Below are 19966 nucleotides of genomic sequence, written 5' to 3'. Positions count from 1 at the left end.
AATCATCAGGATGGTTTTTGTTGGGGTTGTGGCTGTAATAAGCTCTGCCGCCTGTTGGGGGTGCTCACAGGACCACATGTCAACACCTGACATGTGAGGTGGACGTTTTTAAATCAGAGCATAACTTTCTGAGGTCAAACTTCTGAGATCCCACATCAGAATTATGACCTTTAAAGACAACATTCTGATTTTGTAAATTAAGATCCTTAGACTCTGGGTTAAGTGTGCTAAGTTCCTGGGTTTAGTTTTAGATCAGGATCAAAATTTTGAGACAATAAGTCAATAATTATGATTTTGTGGCTCAGCATAATGAGATTGTGCGAGAAAAAAAAAATCATGACCATCCTCAGGTTCTAAAATGACATGATTATGACATTATGTTGAAATTATGAGACTCAGCTATGAGACATTAAATCCAGATGCCACTGCAGCAGTGACTGACACTGTGTGCCTGAGTGTGTGTGCAGGTGTGTTGTCTGGATGTGTGTCCCTCTGGGACAGTGAAGTCTGTCAGGAATTTTCCACTTCACACAATTGTTTTAGTTTTGCTGGATTTTCACAAAGTGAATGAGAAAGTGATGAATTCTGGGTACTGTAGTTTATTTTGGTTGTAATGTGTTTAACAGCCTGCAGTGAGACAGGTGGGTCTGTCCCTGTACGATGAAGACAGGTGACTTGATCTGGACTTTTCTTGGTGGACCTGGATCTGGGCCTAGACTTCCTGTGGTCCCCATCTTGTTTCCATGAAGTCATCATCATGGTGTTGTGTTGTTGTCCCTCTAACCTCTTCAACTCACCTGCAGCAGGTGAGCTGATGTACAGTGTGTACAGCAGGAACCCTTGCTCAGAACTGAATGTGTGTTGAAACCCGAGGAGACTGTAAACTCACACCTCTGTCCCCTCTGGAACCAGGAGTAACCTGATCCAGGTCACCTGACACCTCCTTGGCTCAGTTCAGACCTGTCCTCGCAGTCTGCTTGCCGCCCTGCAGCATGGCAGACACTGGGGCCTGGAGGACGCACCAGGATGGTCCCCGCATCCCCCAGATAGGACCAGGACTGGCACCAGCACCAGGACCAGGACCAGGACCAGGGCCTGGACTCGAACCCAGACCAGGACCTGGACCAGCTCCAAACCGTGTATGGATCTCTCTGATTGCAGGTGTGTTTGACATAAACAGAGGCTCTGCAGGCACTAAAGAACTAATCTGGGATTTAAATCTCCACCTGAATCAGCCAGTCATGTGAGATTATACAACCTGTTTCCAAAACAAATCACCTTGTTTCAGGAGTTCTCCAGAGTCCAGGTTCAGCTGGTCTGTTTGGTAGATGCCGGATTTCTGTCTGATTAGAAGAAAACCTGGTCTGAAACTGACCTGAGAACAGGTGGCACTTCACTAAACTGTAGAGAGAAAAGGAAAGAGCAGGAGCAAAGTAAACCAACTCATACTATCTCACACATCTAACTGTGCTTTTTCTTTTCATCTTTAATACTGAGACTCTGAGACTGAGAAAAAAAAATCAAGATGAAAAACCCAGAAAGAAGATCAAGAAAGAGATCACTTTTATGAAACATATATAAGACATAATATTTATCCAGGAAAATGATCAAGTTAATAATATTTGAACACATATATTAACCTGATTTATATAGTACCTTTAAAAACAATGTTACACAGTGCTTTATAAACAAATCACACGACCAATGAAAGTGCTCCATCAAATGAAAATCAGTGGACCCGCCTCAGACTGAAGGTTTTGGTTTATAATCTGGAACTGTGATGTAGAAGTTCATGAACTTCTAAGTAAACAACCTTTTGTTCCCGTCGGCACCTGAAAGCCTCACTGCTCATGTTTCCCATCTGACCGTGAAAGTAGCATAGAGCGTTCTGGTTGTTGATTGGCTGTGGTTGCTATGGGAGCGGCCCTCGTTGTTATGGTAACGTGTCTTAAGACAGGATTCGGTCAATCAGAGTTTCAGACTCTGCGAGTGTCCTCAAGAGGTTGCAAGGCTAAAATGCTAACGTGCAAACATGCTAACCCGGGGAGGTTTACCGGCTAAAAAGCGGAAAAGCAAACAGCGTAAACAGTAGAAAAGGCTCCTCCGTGAGTGAAGATCGGTCGCAGAGGCTGATGGCAAAGTGAGGAGAAAGTTTTTAACTTTTCACGCAGTCTGTGTTCGGCTGCTGCTAGCCTGCTAAGAGCTAACCGAGCGGTTCGCACTTTGAAAAGTTTCTGAGGATTTGTGAGGAGGGTGGGAGGAGGAGGGATTCATGACAGGGGAGGGAGTCAAGCACCCACCGATCCTGGCCGCGCTGTTCAGGATGAGTGAGGACCTGGAGCTGCTGGGGACCGCGGAGTTTATTAAAGGTAAAAAAAAAAAAAGTTGAACTAATAAAAGATAGTTTTGATAAAGGTAAAAGTAAAGTGAAGATAAAGAGTTTATTTTAAAAAGAAGTCTCAGTTTATTAAAGGTAACTATAAGAAGAATAAAGTTTTAGCAAAGGCAGAAAGAGTTTATTCAGAATTAAGAGTGTAAAAGAGTTTGTCCATCAAATATATATGGATTTAAAAGTAAAGACTTAAAGTCAAAGTCACTGAGTATCAGCCAGCAGCTCCTCTGCGGTCTGTCTGGTCAGCTGATCAGCAGGTGATTGGTTATTGATCAGGTAGTTTGGTTGATTGAACACATCACCATCCTTATTACAGGTGGAAAGATAACATGGTGAAAACACCTTGATACAAACAGTGACAGCGCTTTGTGTTTGTGCTGTAAGGACGAATAGATTCATAGATCACAGCCTTAACAAACGGTGGATCACATTGATCTGTTATCCGATGTTCTGTCCATTCACTTTTGGTTCAGACAGAATCATCAATGTGAAAGCTTCACTTTATACTCTGGTTGATCGAGACAGGAACTTTTCTGTGCATTTGACATTACATTTGATCCGCCCAAAAAATGCAGCTGATATCAATAACAGTAGCAATTATTCATTTGTGTTGATGTTTACAACAGATTTACTTGTCAGTGAAAAATATTTATTTAGATAAAACACTTTTTTCTTGTAATCTTGTATCTCCTCAGTCTTCAAAGTGTAATAAGATTCTAACAATTCTTTTCTCAGATTGCACTTCTGAATTATTTGTATTTATTCACTTGGATCTGTTCTTCCATACGTGTCTCGTACGTTATTTATATGATTTATAGGATGTGACATGAAACAGAGGTCTAACTAAAACCTTTGGCTGGTCTCTAACCGGGGACGTAGTGGTTATAAATATTATATAGTATATTATACAGTTTGTAAACTAACCCCATATCTGAATAACTGAATAACTAGCTGCTGAATAACTGATCTGAATTCAGTTTTGTTCATTTCTTCATTTCTCTGTCTCTCTCTACCAGAGCGTCTGTACTTCGCCACATTACGCAGTAAACCTAAAAGCACAGCCAACACTCACTACTTCTGCACCGATGACGAGTTCATCTACGAAAAGTAAGTTTATCACATGATGTTGATGTGCTGCTCTGCACTCTGGGTGTTTCAGGAGCCAGTCTGCAGGGCTATTTAAGTGCTTTCATTCAGGGAAGATGCTGCAGAGTTTGAATTTTCAGTGCTCGGTAGAGAACAAATATGATACCTGAGCCTTCTGTAAATAACTCTGCACCCTTCTGAGTGTAAAGACATTTTTTCATTCACAAAATAAACCACACCTCTGTATGTTGTCATTGTATTGTCATTGAAAGAGGTTGATCTCTGGCTTAAATTGTGACTCAGCACACTGATTTTACACTCTGTTAATGATGACACTTGTAATCTAGTGATGTACAGATTTCACTCTAAAACTGCAATTTTAATATTAAATATACAATGAATCTTTCATCCTTATCTGAGATTAGGCAAAAACACTGAAGTGTCCAGAAAAGAATCAGAACAGGTGTTGTGTGTGTGTGTGACTGAGGATGTTCACCCAGAGTTTAATGTTAGTCCTGGCTTAAATCAGAGTTTGAGAGGTCCAGAGCTCAGACATCAAAGTGTAAACAGTTAATGAGGAAGTATTTTTTGAATGCAAGTTGAGACTTTCACTCACTGGTGCTTGTCATCACTTTCCATTCCAACACACAGATCACCTTTTTTGGTGGATAACCACCTACATCCAGAGTGCTTTAACCTGTCTGTCCTCTGGTTGTCTCCAGTTTCTATGCAGACTTTGGTCCACTGAACCTGGCCATGTTGTACCGATACTGCTGCAAACTCAACAAGAAGCTGAAGGTGAGTTTCTGCTGCTGTTGACTCTCCCTCAACAGGAATGTCCAGAATGCAACAGGACAGACACAATGTTACGCAACATCACATCAGACTGTCACACACATCATCAGATTCAGCAGGGCAGGGTGCAGGTGTTGGTCTCACAGGTGGTTCTTCTGTAGCAACCTGCTGTTGTTTACATGTGATTTCATCAAGGTAAGCACAGTGTGCAGTGTGTGTGTAATGTCACTGTGTTCTGGCTGCACATTTATCAGCATACGTGTCCTGCTGCCTTCAGATGCTGCAGGGATTTAATGAAGTGAAGAAGAAGCTTTTCATATAGCGCACAGCAGCAGTGGACAGCACTGTGGACTCTCAGACTGATTTATAAATCTTCCTACTTCAAACGTTATACGTGTTAAATGGTCATTTTTCATGCAGAGTTAAAGACATCTGCTGACAGAGGAGTCTTTAATTCAGCCTTCAAACTTCCATCAACAACTGTGCTTCGTTTGAAAGAAACTCCTGCCTTCATGCTCGGCACCGAAACACCACACAGACAAGTGCAGCCAGTTTCAAGCTCCTGAAAATACCAAACATCATCCAGTCACCCTGAAGCTTCATTCAGTCACCGAAGCTTCATCCAGTCACCCTGAAGCTTCATTCAGACACTGGAGCTTCATTCAGACACTGGAGCTTCATTCCGTCGCAGATGGCCAAACAGTCCTTCACACTTGTGTCTGACTCTGATAATAGAAATGAGAAATAAGCGTGATTTCTTTGTCATAAAAAAGAGTAAGTCCAAGCTGTGTGTGATGCAGATTCTGCATTTTCTTCTCCCAGATCCAGATTATGATCAGGATCTGCACCAAAGTCTATAAACTCATAGATCTCAGCACCATAAATATGTCTGATTTTTTTTTTTTTTTTTTTTACAACAAGATCCAAACATTGTTTCCTGAGGAACTGATGGGAATGTGAGAAACTGCTCAGTCCCCCTGAAGAAACTGCTTGGACAATCACTAAAGATAGATTTGTACATACCACATGATGAATGGGATGGATGTGTCAACAGTTAGTTACTAATGAGGAAATAAAGACAGAAGATACTTTACCAGTGCAGTGTGAGAATCTGCAGCTCCACATCTGTTTCACGCTTCATCCTGTCACACTGTGGTTCTCTATTACGTCACAACCTGTGACCAATCAATCATGTGATCTATGAAATGTCATAAAAAAGTGCTGAGATTCCACTTTCTCTGTCGCATGTGACTTCTTTAACATAAAAAGCAGTTCTTGTGACAGAAAACAAAAGTGTTGGTGGTTTTGATTTGCTGAAGGTGTGGACTGACTACTTGTCTACAGTCCTGGCAGCTGTAACAGTGCTCGTGCTGTGTTTTCTCTGCAGTCCTTCACTCTGACCAGGAAACGAATTGTTCACTACACCAGCTTCGACCAGAGGAAGAGATCCAACGCTGCCGTGCTGATCGGAGGATACGCTGTGAGAATTTCTTCTCTCTTGTAGCATGGTTGTCTTGCTTGGATTTGGGGGTTAAACAGGAGTTAGAAAACCCATTAAGATTAAAGTTTTTCATGTTGCAGTGTAAAAGGCTGGGCAATAAAAGAATCTAGATAATTATCAAGAAAAAAACTTCCCACAGAAACAGTGATAAACTCATAAGTAAACTACAGTAAATGTATCCGTTCTTTATTTGGGTCAGTTCTCATCTGCACAGTCACCATATCAGGCTACGGCTGCAGGGTGACCCAGACCAAGAGAAGAACGTCCACACATGACAGTGAAACTGTGGTGAAGCCTCTGTGATTTGGAAACAGCAGAGCGATATCTGTTATAAAATATGCAGCGTCCTGTGCAGACAAAGACAAAATGCAACAAACTTTGGAAAGATGACTTTACCATCAGAGTCCAGCCAGGCTGGATAACAAGCCCCCTGTGGTAACATCAGTTCAAACCGCAGCTAAGCACAAACAGTAGCACAGAATACTGCGCTGCTATTGCCTTCTAGCCCTTCCATCAGTATGACATGTTGTCTCATGTTACACAAAAGCAACACAAACTTGTACCACAAGTGATGCACTGACAGTATGAAGGTAGGTCAGTGTGAAGTTTATGTGTGTAGGTAGAACAGATTGACCTGATCAGGTAGACCTGATATGTTACTCACACACACACACACACACTGTCCTGGTGTGTGTGAGTGTGTGTTGAATATTTGATGGTGTTGAAGCAGCTGAAACAGAAGTTGATTGTGTGGACAGAGACACTGACCACTCACAACAGCCAGGCGGAACGATTGGTTGCTTTTATTTTGAAAGAGGACTTTTTTTTAAAAATGGCAGCTGCAGTGTAACTAACTGTAACTGTTCATTTGTCCAACACACAAAAACCGAGACTTAGCAGCATTATAATCATTTGTGTTCAACTATACAGCTGGTATTCTGAATGTCATGGCAGTTTAATGGTACAGATATTCAGTAGTGATATCAAATACATGCACTAATGCAACATCTCAAACAAGTCAAGTTTACCTGTAAATAGTCTTTTCTCCACATGACGTGTGTGACAATCGAAGCCTGGTGATGAGCAGCAACACGTATTTTACCTGTTTGTCTCTGTCTCAGGTGATCTACCTGAAGAAAACTCCAGAAGAAGCCTACAGAGCTCTGATATCCGGTTCAAACGCCTCCTACCTGCCCTTCAGGTCAGTCTGTCCCCTGCCAGGACTACTACAGATGTACTGCAGTACTACTGCAGAACTACAAGTCATGAGGTGACCTCTAACCTTGTGAGGAAACAGTAACATCCTTCAGTTCAGTTCAGAGTCTTTACTGCTGTGGTTGTGTCCATTGCGTGAACCAGCAGAGTCCAGACCAGTATAAAAACCCACTGATGGAAGGTTCTGACAGCTCAGAGTTTATCAGCTGGGATACACTCTGACATGTTCTGCATAGCACAGAGCTAGGCCATGATTTCCAACAGAGGGCCAGGGTTTGCTGTCCGACAAGCGTCCAATGGCACTCTGGCATTGAGACAGGTTAGAAGATATGACAGCAATGATTTTACAACAGAGAAGAAATATTTCGTGTTTTTGTTTCTGCTTGAACTTAAAAATCTCAGGCACAGTTCACACGTCAGAGAAGATGAAAACAGCAGGGTAATGTAGCATCGTAGTTTGCCGCTCTTTATTCTCCGTCTACCTCAGGCAAAGTGTTCGTTTCTTGTGTGTTTGGTGTGAAACTGTTGTAGGAGATGTTTAAAACATGAAAACAGGAGGAATAAAGTTAGTTTGAAGCTTCAGTTTGTTGTTGTGAGGCACAAACAGAGGAGAGAGGGTTGACTGTGTGTGCGTGTGCGTGTGCGTGTGTGTGCGTGTGTGTGTGTGTGTGTGTGTGTGTGTGTGTGTGTGTGTGTGTGTGTGTGTGTGTGTGGAGGATAAAGGGCTTTTTGTTGTCACCCCAGACACACACACACACACTGAGTGGTTATATAACAGCAGAGTGCTGTTGGGTGGAGGTGTGATGAGGCGCTCTGAGCTCTGCAGGCTGCTGATGGATTAAACATGAGGAGGACACACCCCCTACAGTGAGGCATTCACTGACTGTCTGACAGCAGAATGAAACTGCTGTACTGTTTATTGTACAGTAAGCGGTCTGAATATTTGCTTACTGACGTCTGTCAAACAACTGCAGGGACTGTTAAATCTAGTTAAGTATGGACTTTGTGCTTTCACTGAGGTTAAAATTTTGAGATGTTGCTTATGAACTGTGAAATGAATTTTCACACAGAAAAACCACGGGGGGGGGGGGTTGATATGTGGCATGAGGGACATCTGGGTGTGGTTTTAGTTTTTAGAGGGTGGGTGTTGAGTTGGTGGGTCCTGGTTGTGGTCTGTGTGAGTCTAGCTGCTCTTCTTCCTCTCTCAGCTCCTTCATGCCGCACGTCACGCCTGCCATGTGACCTCAGTCCTCAGGTGGGTCAGCTTTGTGCTGATGATAGAGGAGGAGTCCTCCTGCACTGTGGTGTCTTTGGATGGCCGTCCCCACCTCTGTGATTTCCAGGTCATTGATGGTATGGTTCAGCTGGAGGTCCTGAGCCCATTCTCAGCTGGTGGGCTCCCTTTCCTCAAGGGGGTTGGTCAGTAGTGGGGCAGCTGGGGAGTAGGGGTGGGGATGTTGTCAGTGGGCCCCTTCATTCATAAGGAGAAAGTCCAGCTCAGTTTGAGGACACCAGAAGGACACCAGGACAGTCCAGTTCGTGTGTGTGTCCACACTTTGCCTACTTGCCCCCACTTATGGGGGCACTTATGGCAGAGTGTCAATTCACAGACATTTGACCACAGTTTATCAATGATGATGATGAAAAGAACAGCTAGTTGCAGCCCTGCTGATGAAGATTATTTGACCTTGTTAATTCATAAACTGGCTCATCACGTCCGCGTCACATTCTAAATGAGATGTAATATATGATCTCTGTGATGAGGCTGCCTCTCCCTCCATGATGCAGAGATATGTGTCACTGATGAGAGGAGCCATATCAGCTCGGTGAGAATCTGACACTGCTGAGATAATGAAGCTGAAGGTTCACACACTGGAGACATGTCCACACCCATGACCGCAAACTATGCAACACTTAACTATGGTCCACTGACAAAGCTGTGATCCACTGATCCACACAACAGGAGAAACCTGGTTGTGTTTTAATGTACATGTACATTACAGATAAGATAGGTGTGTCTGTTGACTTCCCTTCACGGTGTCAGCATGGTTAAAAGGTCTTGTGTCACAGAACAGGTGTGTCCAGCTGAGCTGCTGCTGTCATGAGAAGTCTCTGGTGTCTCAGGTGTAAACTGATGGTACTGCATCCTCGCATTCTCAGGAGGCTGCACCTGACCGTACCTGACTGTTACTGGCTGTATACAAAAATGCAGGCTGACGTGTCAGTAAGTCAGGTCGTGTCCTCACACACACATGCCATGTCCGTCTGAGTATTATATACAGAACAGAGTCAGAACATGATTTACCTGGTACAGTAAATCAAATAAATGAAACACAGTCAGGCCCCTAACAACCGAGAGACCAAAACAATAGGGTGAACTAAGGTGAACCAATCAGGTGATACTGAGGTAGGAAGGGATTAAAAAGTGATGTTGATTCTGCAGCCTCAGATCATCAGTAATTATCAATAATGATTATTAATCACTGTGCAGCTGCTCCGTGGGCTCTCACAGCTGCAGCCTGACTTCACACACAGTTTTTTCACCTGCTCCCTGTCAGCTGGAGATCAGTACATTTAATCTGATCATTTCATCTTAATGTTAGTGTTCAGATCCGTCAGTCTGTGTTTATGTGCCAGGTTTCACTCCTTCTCTCTGTCTCTCTGTGTCTGTGCAGGGATGCCTCCTTTGGAAACTGCAGCTACAACCTTACACTGTTGGACTGTCTGCAGGGCATCGGGAAGGTGAGTTCAGTGTTTCTGAATCTGCTCTGACTGGCTGCGTGGGTTTGTAACTCCAGATGAACCAACATGTCTGAGCTGCAAACTGGATCAGAGAGTCCACTTTACTACAGATTACTGTTACATAAGAGCTCAGAGTGTGTGTGTGTGTGTGTGTGTGTGTGTGTGTGTGTGTGTGTGTGTGTGTGTGTGTGTGTGTGTGTGTGAGGACAAGGAGCTGTTGTACTGCAGAGGAGCGAGGCCAGCCAATCATCAACCATTAACACAGACAGGACATGAAACAGACAATATGCTACAGCCTCAGACTTTTCCAGTCAGCTCTCCTGAACTCAACCAGCCTGTTCACGCTGCCTTTTGCAGAGTGTAACAGCAGAGTGTTTGTTGAAACACAGTGATGGACTGACTCCATCATGTTTTGAAGTTAAAAAGTGAATCCAGCTCCTTCAACAAACAGACATTCTAATAATCCTTAATTCAATTGTAGGTGCTCTGCTACTTTATGTTTCAGCAGCTTAAAAAAAACAGATGCTGAAGCCTAACAAACAGTGAGATCCATGTTCCAACACTGTTACACACAACGTACAGTTGAAACAAAGCCATCTGACTGTGACTGTGGGCCACAGTGAATCAGTACAGCCAAAGCATTGAGATATGAGTACAAGGAAGATGAATGACAATAACATAGAAAGAGAATGAACAGAGGAATTCAGCATAAATCAAGTGTTGTTGTTTTGTGAACCAGTGCAATGCTGGTTTTCTGGTTTCAGGGACAGGACTCACTCACTGGTTGTTATCATGTCTTCACAGTCCTTTTCATATTCTGCTGTTAGGTTTGTTCACAGTCTGAGCTGTGTGTTTGTTTCAGGCTCTGCAGCATGGCTTCTTCAACTTTGAGACCTTCGATGTGGACGAGTACGAACACTATGAGGTAAAAACCAACACCAGGACCAGCACTAACGGAGCTCAGTGGTGTCCAGCTACCCTAACACCTGTACAGAGTGAAACCAGCAGCAGTCGGTCTTCCTCTGTACCTCTGCAGAGCTGCAGAGCGATAAATTATTTAGGTAGAAGAAGAAAAAGCTTTTGACGTGTCAGCAGGTCATCTCAGCTTTTCATAGGGTTTTATTAGGAGGACTCCCAAAAACAGCAGAAAATGTTCAACAAAACCAACAAATTCAGAAATGTTCACTGAACTTTTCAAGTGAATGTAAGAAAATAATATAGGAAAGGATCAATCTCAAACCAGGAAACAAGACTGAAGAAAGCAGGAGACGTGTCTGAATCAGTTAAAATATGAAACCGTCTGTAAAGAATCTAAAAGTTAGTCCAGTTAACTCTCAGTGTACATTCAGGCTCTTTGTTCTGTAGCAAGCAACATGTATGAGATGTTGGGGATGATGTTCAGGAAATAAGACTGCAGCGCCCCCCGAAGGACGATCAGAACCCTAACCCTGACCTACAAACAAAGCTTCATTACAGAACATTCAGAGCTGTTTAATGTTAATGTTTCTGTTTTGGATGTTTCCATCTACAGTTTCTCAAACTTCTCAGTCCTGTGTTGACTCTAACATTCACACGTTCTGTCTCTGTTTGCTTTCTTAGCGGGTGGAGAATGGAGATCTGAACTGGATTGTCCCAGGGAAGATTCTGGCCTTCAGTGGACCTCATCTTAAAACGAAAATAGAGAACGGTGAGTGCCCAGAGAGACAAGTTGCTGTTTCTCAGCTTTTTTTTTTATTCTTCAGGACAAAATTGATGAGACGCAGCATTTGGTTTCTGCTGAGTGGAGAAAACAGCTCACTGAAATATTGTGTGCATTCATTTATCTCTCTCCCTTGGTTTAACTCTCTCCCTTGGTTTACTGTCAGCACTATATGGTCAGGTGCTAAAGAGCATAGTATTACACTGGTACTTCTCAGTCTGCTTTTAAAGGCTCTATATTAAAAACAGGCAGAAACATCATGTTTTCATCCAGAATGTGTGGTTTGTCAGTGCACACACACACACACACAGAAACACACACAGCTTCAGGAGAGACTGTCTGAAACTGATTCATGGTGTCTGAACTCAGCTGAAACACCTGTGCTGGCCCCGCCCCCCTGCAGGTTACCCTCTCCATGCCCCCGAGGCGTACTTCCCGTACTTCAGGAAACACAACGTGACCACTGTCATCCGTCTGAACAAGAAGATCTATGACTCCAAACGTTTCACCGACGCCGGCTTCGACCACTACGAGCTGTTCTTCTTGGACGGCAGCACGCCCAGCGACATGATCACACGCCGCTTCCTGCACATCTGTGAGAGCACAGACGGAGCTGTGGCCGTCCACTGCAAGGGTGAGGACGTCCTGCAACTAAGGATTAATCTCACTTTAATTTGAATTTAATTCTTAATTTTACTACTGAATAATCTTCACATTAGAAGAAAGAGAATTTTAAAACAGAGAGACACTGAGAAGCTGGAGCCAGTAAATACTTGGATGATTAATTGATTATCCAAATAATTACCAATAATGATTTTTCTGTCAATTGACTAATTCATGAATTGATTGTTTCAGCTGTGTTTATATCTATTTATAGATATATCTGTTCAAACACATCTGTTCTCTTGTGTCTGTCTGATGCTGCTCTGCTGACTCGCTGTAAAACCTCTGTCTCCGTCAGCTGGTCTGGGTAGGACGGGCACTCTGATTGGCTGTTACCTGATGAAACATTACCGCTTCACGGCAGGAGAGGCCATCGCCTGGATCAGGATCTGCAGGCCAGGCTCTGTGATTGGACCACAGCAGAACTTCCTGGAAGAGTGAGTCTCTCTGATTGGATGTTATCGTCTGTAATGTTCATGAGTTCATAAGGGGAAGAACCAGCTTTTGATTAAAGCAGGTATTATTCCATGTTCAAATGCAAGGCACTTTGTAACTTAGCTCTGACCACACATTATTATTATGATTATTATGATTATCACATTACTGTCAGACCAGGAGACTGCTGTAAACAGTGAGTTCAGCTCAGTCTGTAAATATGAAGCTGGACTCTGAACATGAGCAGAGTTCACACAGGTCAGATTATCAGAAACCACTTCAGTGTGCTGACAGGACAGGACCTGAGCGTGTGTGTGTGACTGAGCTGTTTGTGTGTGTGTGTGTGTTTATGTATAGTACAGAACTGCTGCTTATCTCTGTGAACCATTTCCATGCTGTGGCAGTTCCAGACTGTGTGTTTGTGTTGGCTCCAGATTCTTACAAGGCCTGTTTTGTTTTTAAACAGATTTTTAGGCATCATGTTTTTCCAGCTGCGGGCGGCACGGTGGTGCAGTGGTTAGCACTGCCGCCTCACAGCAAGAGGGTTCCAGGTTCAGAAGTGCGTAGTTTGCATGTTCTCCCCTGAGCGGGGTTTCTCCTGGTACTCCGGCTTCCTCCCACAATCCCCAAAACATGCACATTAGGTTAATTGGCTGCTCTACATTGCCCGTAGGTGTGAGTGTGTGTGTTTTGTGTGTCGGCCCTGCGATTGACTGGCGACCAGTCCAGGGTGTACCCCGCCTCTGGCCTGTAGTCAGCTGGGATAGGCTCCAGCTCCCCCGCGACCCTGGCGGATCAAGCAGGATAGAAAATGGATGGATGGATGTTTTTCCAGCTCGGTTTCCTGAGAGGAAACCTATTGTGTCTTATAGCACACAGTAGGTGCTGTAAGACAGTCCTGGTCCTGGTCTGACTGAAGCTGTTGTGACTCTGTTTTCATGTACCAGCCTGAAAACATGTGGCAGTAATGAGAACACAGTTCCAGAGTAATAGTGTGGGAGAAGTGAAATCTGATCCGTGATCTGCTGCTTGTGAACAGGTAACAGTGACCGGGTTAAAAAACAGGGCAGGTAAGTGTACTGACTGTGGGTCTGCTGTTGCAGGAAGCTCTGGGGGTTTGAACATTTTGTCTTCAACTCCAGTCTAAAAATCAGAGTTTCTGTTTTTCGGTTTTCTTTTTCTTTGTTAGCTCTAGTAAACAGAATCCCTTTGGGTTATTTCAAGATTTCACACTTGACTTTTTCACAGTTTTATGATGAGGTTACCTGACCCTGTTTCTTATATTCACAGGAAGCAAGCAGCGCTGTGGTCGCTAGGCGACAGTGAACGTTTAAAGAAGGCCAAGCTGGAGGAGAGGGCGGTGACTCACCTCATCACCACTATGGATGACCTCACCTTAAACCCCGCCCACAACAGCAACATGTGCCATCTGCAGGAGGTCAAACACACACACGCACACAGTACATACATGAAGAAACATGGTACACACTGTTTTCTGTGAACATGTCACTTGTCTCATGGTGCGTTTGTTTTCTCCTCCAGAGTGAGGGAACAGACAGTGGTCTGGGTCTGACTCAGGGAGACAAACTGAGAGCCTTAAAGAGCCGACGCCCCCCTCGCCCCGCCACCACCGGAGCTCTGAGGTACCAACACCAGAATCAGAAGAGGACCAGCAGAGGGAGCTGAACCTCTAACAGAGCAGCTACAGTGATCCATGACTCTTAAAGGGTTACATGGTTACACGGTTCTCTGCATCTGGTTCCCTACAAGCACACACCAGACTTTTTTCTTTATAAGCAACTAAAAGAGAATCTGCCTGCCTGTGATGTATTTAGTGTCCTGCCAATCAGTTAGAAAGTATTTTTATCAGCTGGGTGAATGAATCATCCTCCTGAACACCAGAATCCCGTCTAAACACATTCCTGACTCTGCAGCTGAGGAGATGTGGATATAAAAAAATATGTTTTCTTTCAGGGTGGAGGAGATGAAGATGCACAGCAGATCAGCCTCTCAGCCTCTCAGGTCAGAACTGAACTAATTCTGAGCTAAGTCTGAACTTAGCCTGACTCTAAAAGCTAAACTAACAAGAACATCACAGCAGGTGACTCAACATGTGATGATCTAAAAAGTAATTTCTTGTTAATCAGTGGATCGAATGGTCAGAACTATGAATCAGTACATTTACTGATAGTGGTGTGTGTGTATGTGTGTGTGTTCAGGTTGTCACTGGGGGTGGGCCAGGGCCCCTCCTCCCCCCTCAAGTCCTCCAAGTTCCCAGCATCCTCTGCTTCTGCTGCCGCCAAGAGGATTGGGAGAAGTCCTTCATCATCTGCGTCAAACATCAGGAGGTTAGTGTTTCCACCAGCATCCTGCCTGACTCCCACTCCTCTTCATTATCTCCTCTTCATCAGTCAGACCTCTGATCTCACTGAGTCTCCTTCACTCTCTGTCATCTTAGTTCACCTCTATGTAGTACTGTTGCAGAGGCCGTACAACAGCCTATAATGGGCTTGAACCTGATTTGAACCAGATTTGAACCTCAGCTAAACTGAGTTAACCTGATGTTATCCAACCTGGATCATGGCACGATTAAGTCAGTAAGTAAAGTCATTGTTCACTCTGTCAGCTTTAAACGTGCCATGATCCAGGTTGGATAACATCAGGTTAACTCAGTATAAGATTAATTTAACCTGTCTTGGTCATTGCTAAAGCAGTTTAACAAGGGTCTTAATCAAGGTTTAAGTCTTTATTAAACCTCAGTGGATCCTGGTTTAAATCTTTAGTAAACCTGACTTGCTGTGTCTGTCAGGAAACATCATGGTCACACTGTGGACTCAGTTACTATCAGCTGACCAGTGTTTCTGATCCAGGATCAGAAGGATGTTGTCACAGTGTGTTTTGTTGTTTGTATCATTTTGTTTGTGTGTTCTATGTGCGCCCCCGCCCCGCCCCGCCCCGCCCTCAGCTCAGCTCTCAGCTCTCGATTGGCCAGCTCTCTCAGTGATCTGTACGCTGCAGACGTGGAGGAGGACAGGAAGACTCCCTACTCTTCTCCGTCCCCCTCCTCCTCATCCTCTTCCTCTGTGTCTCTCAGTCCTTTCCCCTCCCCTCTGGCCCCTCCCCCTCTCTGCCGCTATGGTAACGGACCTCGCAGCATGCAGCATGAGATCAACAACAACAATGGTCCATTCGCTGGCTCTGCGGCACCACCCGTAGGGAAAAGCTTTGTCCGACCAGGCCCTCAGGACTTAAGCTCCTACAGGGGCCCCGGGCCTTACAACGCCATGAAGGGCCCGTCAGGACGCTACCTGAGCCGCTCCATACCTGTAAGTCCTCTGACACAGCAGCAGCTCAGCCCTATCTCTCTGCTGATTGGCTCTCTCTGTTCTGACATCACTAACACACTGGACGCAGCAGCAGACACCTGTAATTGTGGTTTGCTGCACAAGTACAGTCTCATCTGTCCTGTGGACTTTCATCAAATCACCTGACACAGTTTTCATCAGCCGCTTTGTGAAAAACAGTGAAAGTATTTTCATCATCGTTCTTTCTAACGCCAAAAACAAAGCTACGCTGTGACCAGGCACAGTTTATAAAAAGTCTGATTAGTTTTACAAATAATAACAACAATCATTTAAGTTATTGACTTACTCACCTGTCCAGCTGAAAGAAGTCCACCTGTCACCTGTGTCTACAGCGGGCTTTGTATCTTTTGTTGTGACGTGTTGTTAGAGCGACTGTAGAAATGTGACACCCTGCAGACCAGGACCAGAGCTGAGACCCTGCAGACTTTATCAAAGAACAACACAAAGCTCTGATTACACCAGTTTTTAGGAAAACAGTGACACCACAGGCCCCACCCAGTATCTGTTCTGGGGCTCTTGATGATTTCACATGTTCCTTATCAGCAGATGAGTTGCTCACTTGTCATGAAACTGGGTCACTTTTCCTAAGTTAAAGCCGCTCTGTGCTCGTTTTGACTCTGACAGCCAGAGGAAACCTGTGTCTGATGTTTCCAGTGTGTCTCTAACCTTGTGAATTTAAACTCTTCATCTGCTCAGTAACAGAGGTCACATGACCAGCTGCTGGCTCTATGCATCATGTCTTAAATAACTGAAGAAGTCTCTTTTAACTGACACAGGGGAGAGGACACTTTTCAGATATGACATCTGCTTCAATCTGCTTCAGTTTGCTTGTGTTCTTGACTGGGTGGGAAGAATCAGTGGACTCGCTCTGCTGTCTGTCTCATTAACATTTCTGTCTCTCACTAACAAGCTGCTGCTGAGTTAAAGGAACCAGCTGAGATTTAAACTCCTCCCCTCAACAGCAGGACAGGGATTTGTCTGTACACAGTACAACTTTTATGTTACACAGAGGTCACTGGTATTTGTCCCCACCATGTCCCCAAAACTCAGGCTTTTTTCATGTACCTGCTCTGTCTGACAGCTGATCAGCTGTCTCCGTTGCTCTTTTCACCTGATTGGCTGAGATTGTGTTGAGAGTGACATCAGCTCTGTGCTTCGTTTCAGTCAGGTCCTGATTCAGAGGTGGACGATCTGATCCACAGTCCTGTGATAAAGGTTGTGATGTTCAGTCTGTGTTTAAACAGACTGAGCAGCAGCTGATTCACCTGGAGCATCACGTTGATAATCACACCTGTAGGCGTCTGTACTGATCAACGTTAATCACTGTTTTCACAGGCTGAGGAGGACGAAGAGAGACCAGTGAACTGTAACTTGTAAATTCTGTGGAATGCTCCTTTAACAGTATGTACACATCAAATCTGACCCTGATGTTTTCATGTTTTCTCTTTCAGTCTCTTCAGTCTGAATACATCCAATACTAAAACTACAGGTCTGACTTGAGGACACATTACCCACAATCCCTCCTGACTACCCAGAATCCCTCCCGTGTCGGATGCTCAAAGGGAAGCTAATAAACCAGCAGGACTGTCTGATTCTCCTCTGAGCCGGTAATAGCTGCTCTGTGTTCATACTGTCTGTATATATGATGTAATCTACACGTGTGTTTGGCTGCAGCAGAAGATTTATTTAGATACAGAAGACAGATTTTATATTTCTGATTTGTGACAGAAGAAAACATATTTTTGTTTTAATGAAGATCATTTTGAGTTTTTTGATAAATGGAAGGATCAGCTGACAAAGACTGACTCTGTCGTCGTGGTTACAGTATTTACTTTCTGTGGGAAGGACAGAACAGATTCACTATGATGGACTGAACCAACAGCAACAATGAGAATAATAATGAGAGAAGAAGAAGTAGAAGAAGAAGAAGAAGGGACCAAAAACAGAATGTCAGCATCAAACTCAGGGGATTAAAGAGTGTGTGTGTGTATGTACGTGTCTTTCAGTGGTTGTGTGGACAAATTTTGTTTCTAAACCATTGTTTTGAGGACATTTTGATGTTGTGAGGACACACAATGTCAAGATGTCCACACAACTTTAAAGGCTGTATGAGGGTTAAGACCTGGTTTTAGTTAAGGTTAGGGTGGGGGGTCAATGAGTGTCCTCACAAAGACAGTAAGATGTGTGTGTGTGTGTGTGACAGTGTGCACCCACTCAGCCTTAAAAACTGTTAGTTAACCAGCAAGTCGATCAGCAATAACTGAACATGCAGGCTCCATCCAGGTGAACCAGGGTTAGGGTCTGTTGGTTACTGATGGCATTTTATAGACTGAAGGGTTCATCCGTTCAATGAGGAGAATCAGATGAACTGATGAAGACAGTAACTCTGTGAGAACAGGTGCAGTAACAACAGCAGTGTTTGTGTTTCTTCCCCTTAAGTCAAAGTGAATTTGACCAAATTCTGTTTAAAAATTGTCATCTGGGGACGGAAGACCTTTACGAGCCTCTGTCTTTGTAAAGCAGCAGCATTGTCTCAGCTCAGGTGATGATGTGTTCACTGACCAGTGGCGCTGAGGGGACCTAGCAGAAGGGATCAGTGTACGTCAGATGGACACTGTTAAAACACTCGTTTGTTTAAAGCACAGTTGTCCAACACAGAGACACCCAAAGTCATAAAGACAGAGCCACACCTGTTTGGGAACTGCAGGTCCTGATATACTGGTCCAGTTCATACCAGGCTGGGCGTCTACTTGTACAGACTGTGTCTTGGTGTGTACAGCACTGGGACATGTGGACACAGAGTATGACGGCCTGTCCTCAAGCTCAGATGGGAAGATCAATAAAAGACGAGATCCAACATGTAAATCAGAGGGACTAGGCTAACCGTTTCCCCCTGCTTCCAGTCTTTATGCTAAGCTAAGCTAACCACATCCAGGGCCTGTCTCTGTACAGGACACAGGTTAAAGGACATCCATCTAAACACCGGACTCTCAGAAGATGGGGAACAAGAAGATCTGCTGATGTGTCAGCTTCGTGTTTTTGAAAACCAGACACTGACTGAATATTGGTCAGCTGATTGGCTGTCTGGAGATCAGCTGATCCTCTTCACATCCATGTGATTCACCCGCTGATTGTTCAAAATGCTGATTGGTTGAAATGATAGCTGAAGGTGGACGTAAGGGTGTTTAACGTCAGTTGGGTCTGATGTTTTTGATGTTTGCGTCTTCTACCTCCTCGGATGACGTCTTCACCACCAGCTCTTTATTTACTCGTACTGTACATGAGACATTTAAGAAGGGTGCACGTGTAATATACGTGTCACAAACTCGAGCCTTTAACATTTTTATGAGGACACCACTCAGACACTTTCAAAATAAAAGCTCCAAGTTTACAGAAACAGTCATCCTGCTGTAAAGGGACAGATTTTCAGCTATCTGTTGATTCTCTCAGTCAGAGGATTATTAAAGTTTGTTCAAGTTTGTTTTCAGGAAACTCAGGCTATGAAGTCACTGAAGTGCCTTAAATGTGTTAAAACTCATCACGTTTGAGCATTTGAAGGTTTCTGGGAAAATGTCTGATGTGTGCAGGGGGCTTTTATTTTGGAATGGAAATGTTTAAATGAAGTATTTTAATTGTTTCTTCACTGATGAAAGTCCTGATCCTCTAAGCGATGCCTTTATTCAAGTCTTTTATGAACGGACAAGTTAGAAAATAAATGTGTAGCTTTTTCTTTTAACTGAAAGCTGAGTTTATTTCTGAGCAGTAACACAAATAAAAGAATTATTCTTCTGACCCTTTGGTCTGTTTTCATGTCTGTCGACTACACATTACAGTCCAGTTTAACTTTACAAGTCCAAGTCTAAAAAAGACATTAAGCCCTGAGTGAAAGCCCACAAGACTGAGACGAGTTCAGGTGAGAACAATCAGTCAGTATGCAAGACAGAAGCTAAACTCTTCACCTCACAGGTGACACTGAGCTGCTGGAGGCACTGAAAATGAGTCTGGTCACATGACATCACATTGTCCAGCAGCATCTGTCCACACAGCAACTGAGTCATCACACACTGATGAAT

General features: G+C 44.0%; 1 protein-coding gene across 4 annotated transcripts; it reads left to right on the top strand.

Moving 5' to 3' along the window:
* Nucleotides 1-1043: 1043 nt before the first annotated feature.
* cdc14ab (cell division cycle 14Ab) lies at nucleotides 1044-19685 on the top strand. Of its 4 annotated transcripts, none has more exons than XM_041041064.1 (16): nucleotides 1044-1161; nucleotides 3409-3499; nucleotides 4201-4276; nucleotides 5661-5753; nucleotides 6896-6975; nucleotides 9665-9731; nucleotides 10594-10656; nucleotides 11331-11418; nucleotides 11834-12064; nucleotides 12392-12530; nucleotides 13819-13966; nucleotides 14071-14171; nucleotides 14503-14550; nucleotides 14748-14876; nucleotides 15494-15854; nucleotides 17345-19685. In XM_041041064.1, exons 3-16 carry the CDS (start codon nucleotides 4235-4237, stop codon nucleotides 17372-17374), a joined length of 1620 nt encoding a protein of 539 aa, XP_040896998.1. In that variant the 5' UTR covers nucleotides 1044-1161; nucleotides 3409-3499; nucleotides 4201-4234; the 3' UTR covers nucleotides 17375-19685. The 4 variants fall into 4 exon arrangements, with proteins under 4 accessions (XP_040896998.1, XP_040896996.1, XP_040896995.1 ...); XM_041041062.1 differs by lacking the exon at nucleotides 1044-1161 and adding an exon at nucleotides 1995-2369 and having other exon boundaries at nucleotides 15623-15854; XM_041041061.1 differs by lacking the exon at nucleotides 1044-1161 and adding an exon at nucleotides 1995-2369.
* The last annotated feature ends 281 nt before the right edge of the window (nucleotides 19686-19966 follow it).

Source organism: Toxotes jaculatrix, chromosome 6 (genome assembly GCF_017976425.1).
Source record: "Toxotes jaculatrix isolate fToxJac2 chromosome 6, fToxJac2.pri, whole genome shotgun sequence".
Classification (NCBI taxonomy): Eukaryota; Metazoa; Chordata; class Actinopteri; family Toxotidae; genus Toxotes; species Toxotes jaculatrix.
Note: the sequence above shows the minus strand (reverse complement) of the source record. Positions and strands in the feature narration are given on the sequence as shown.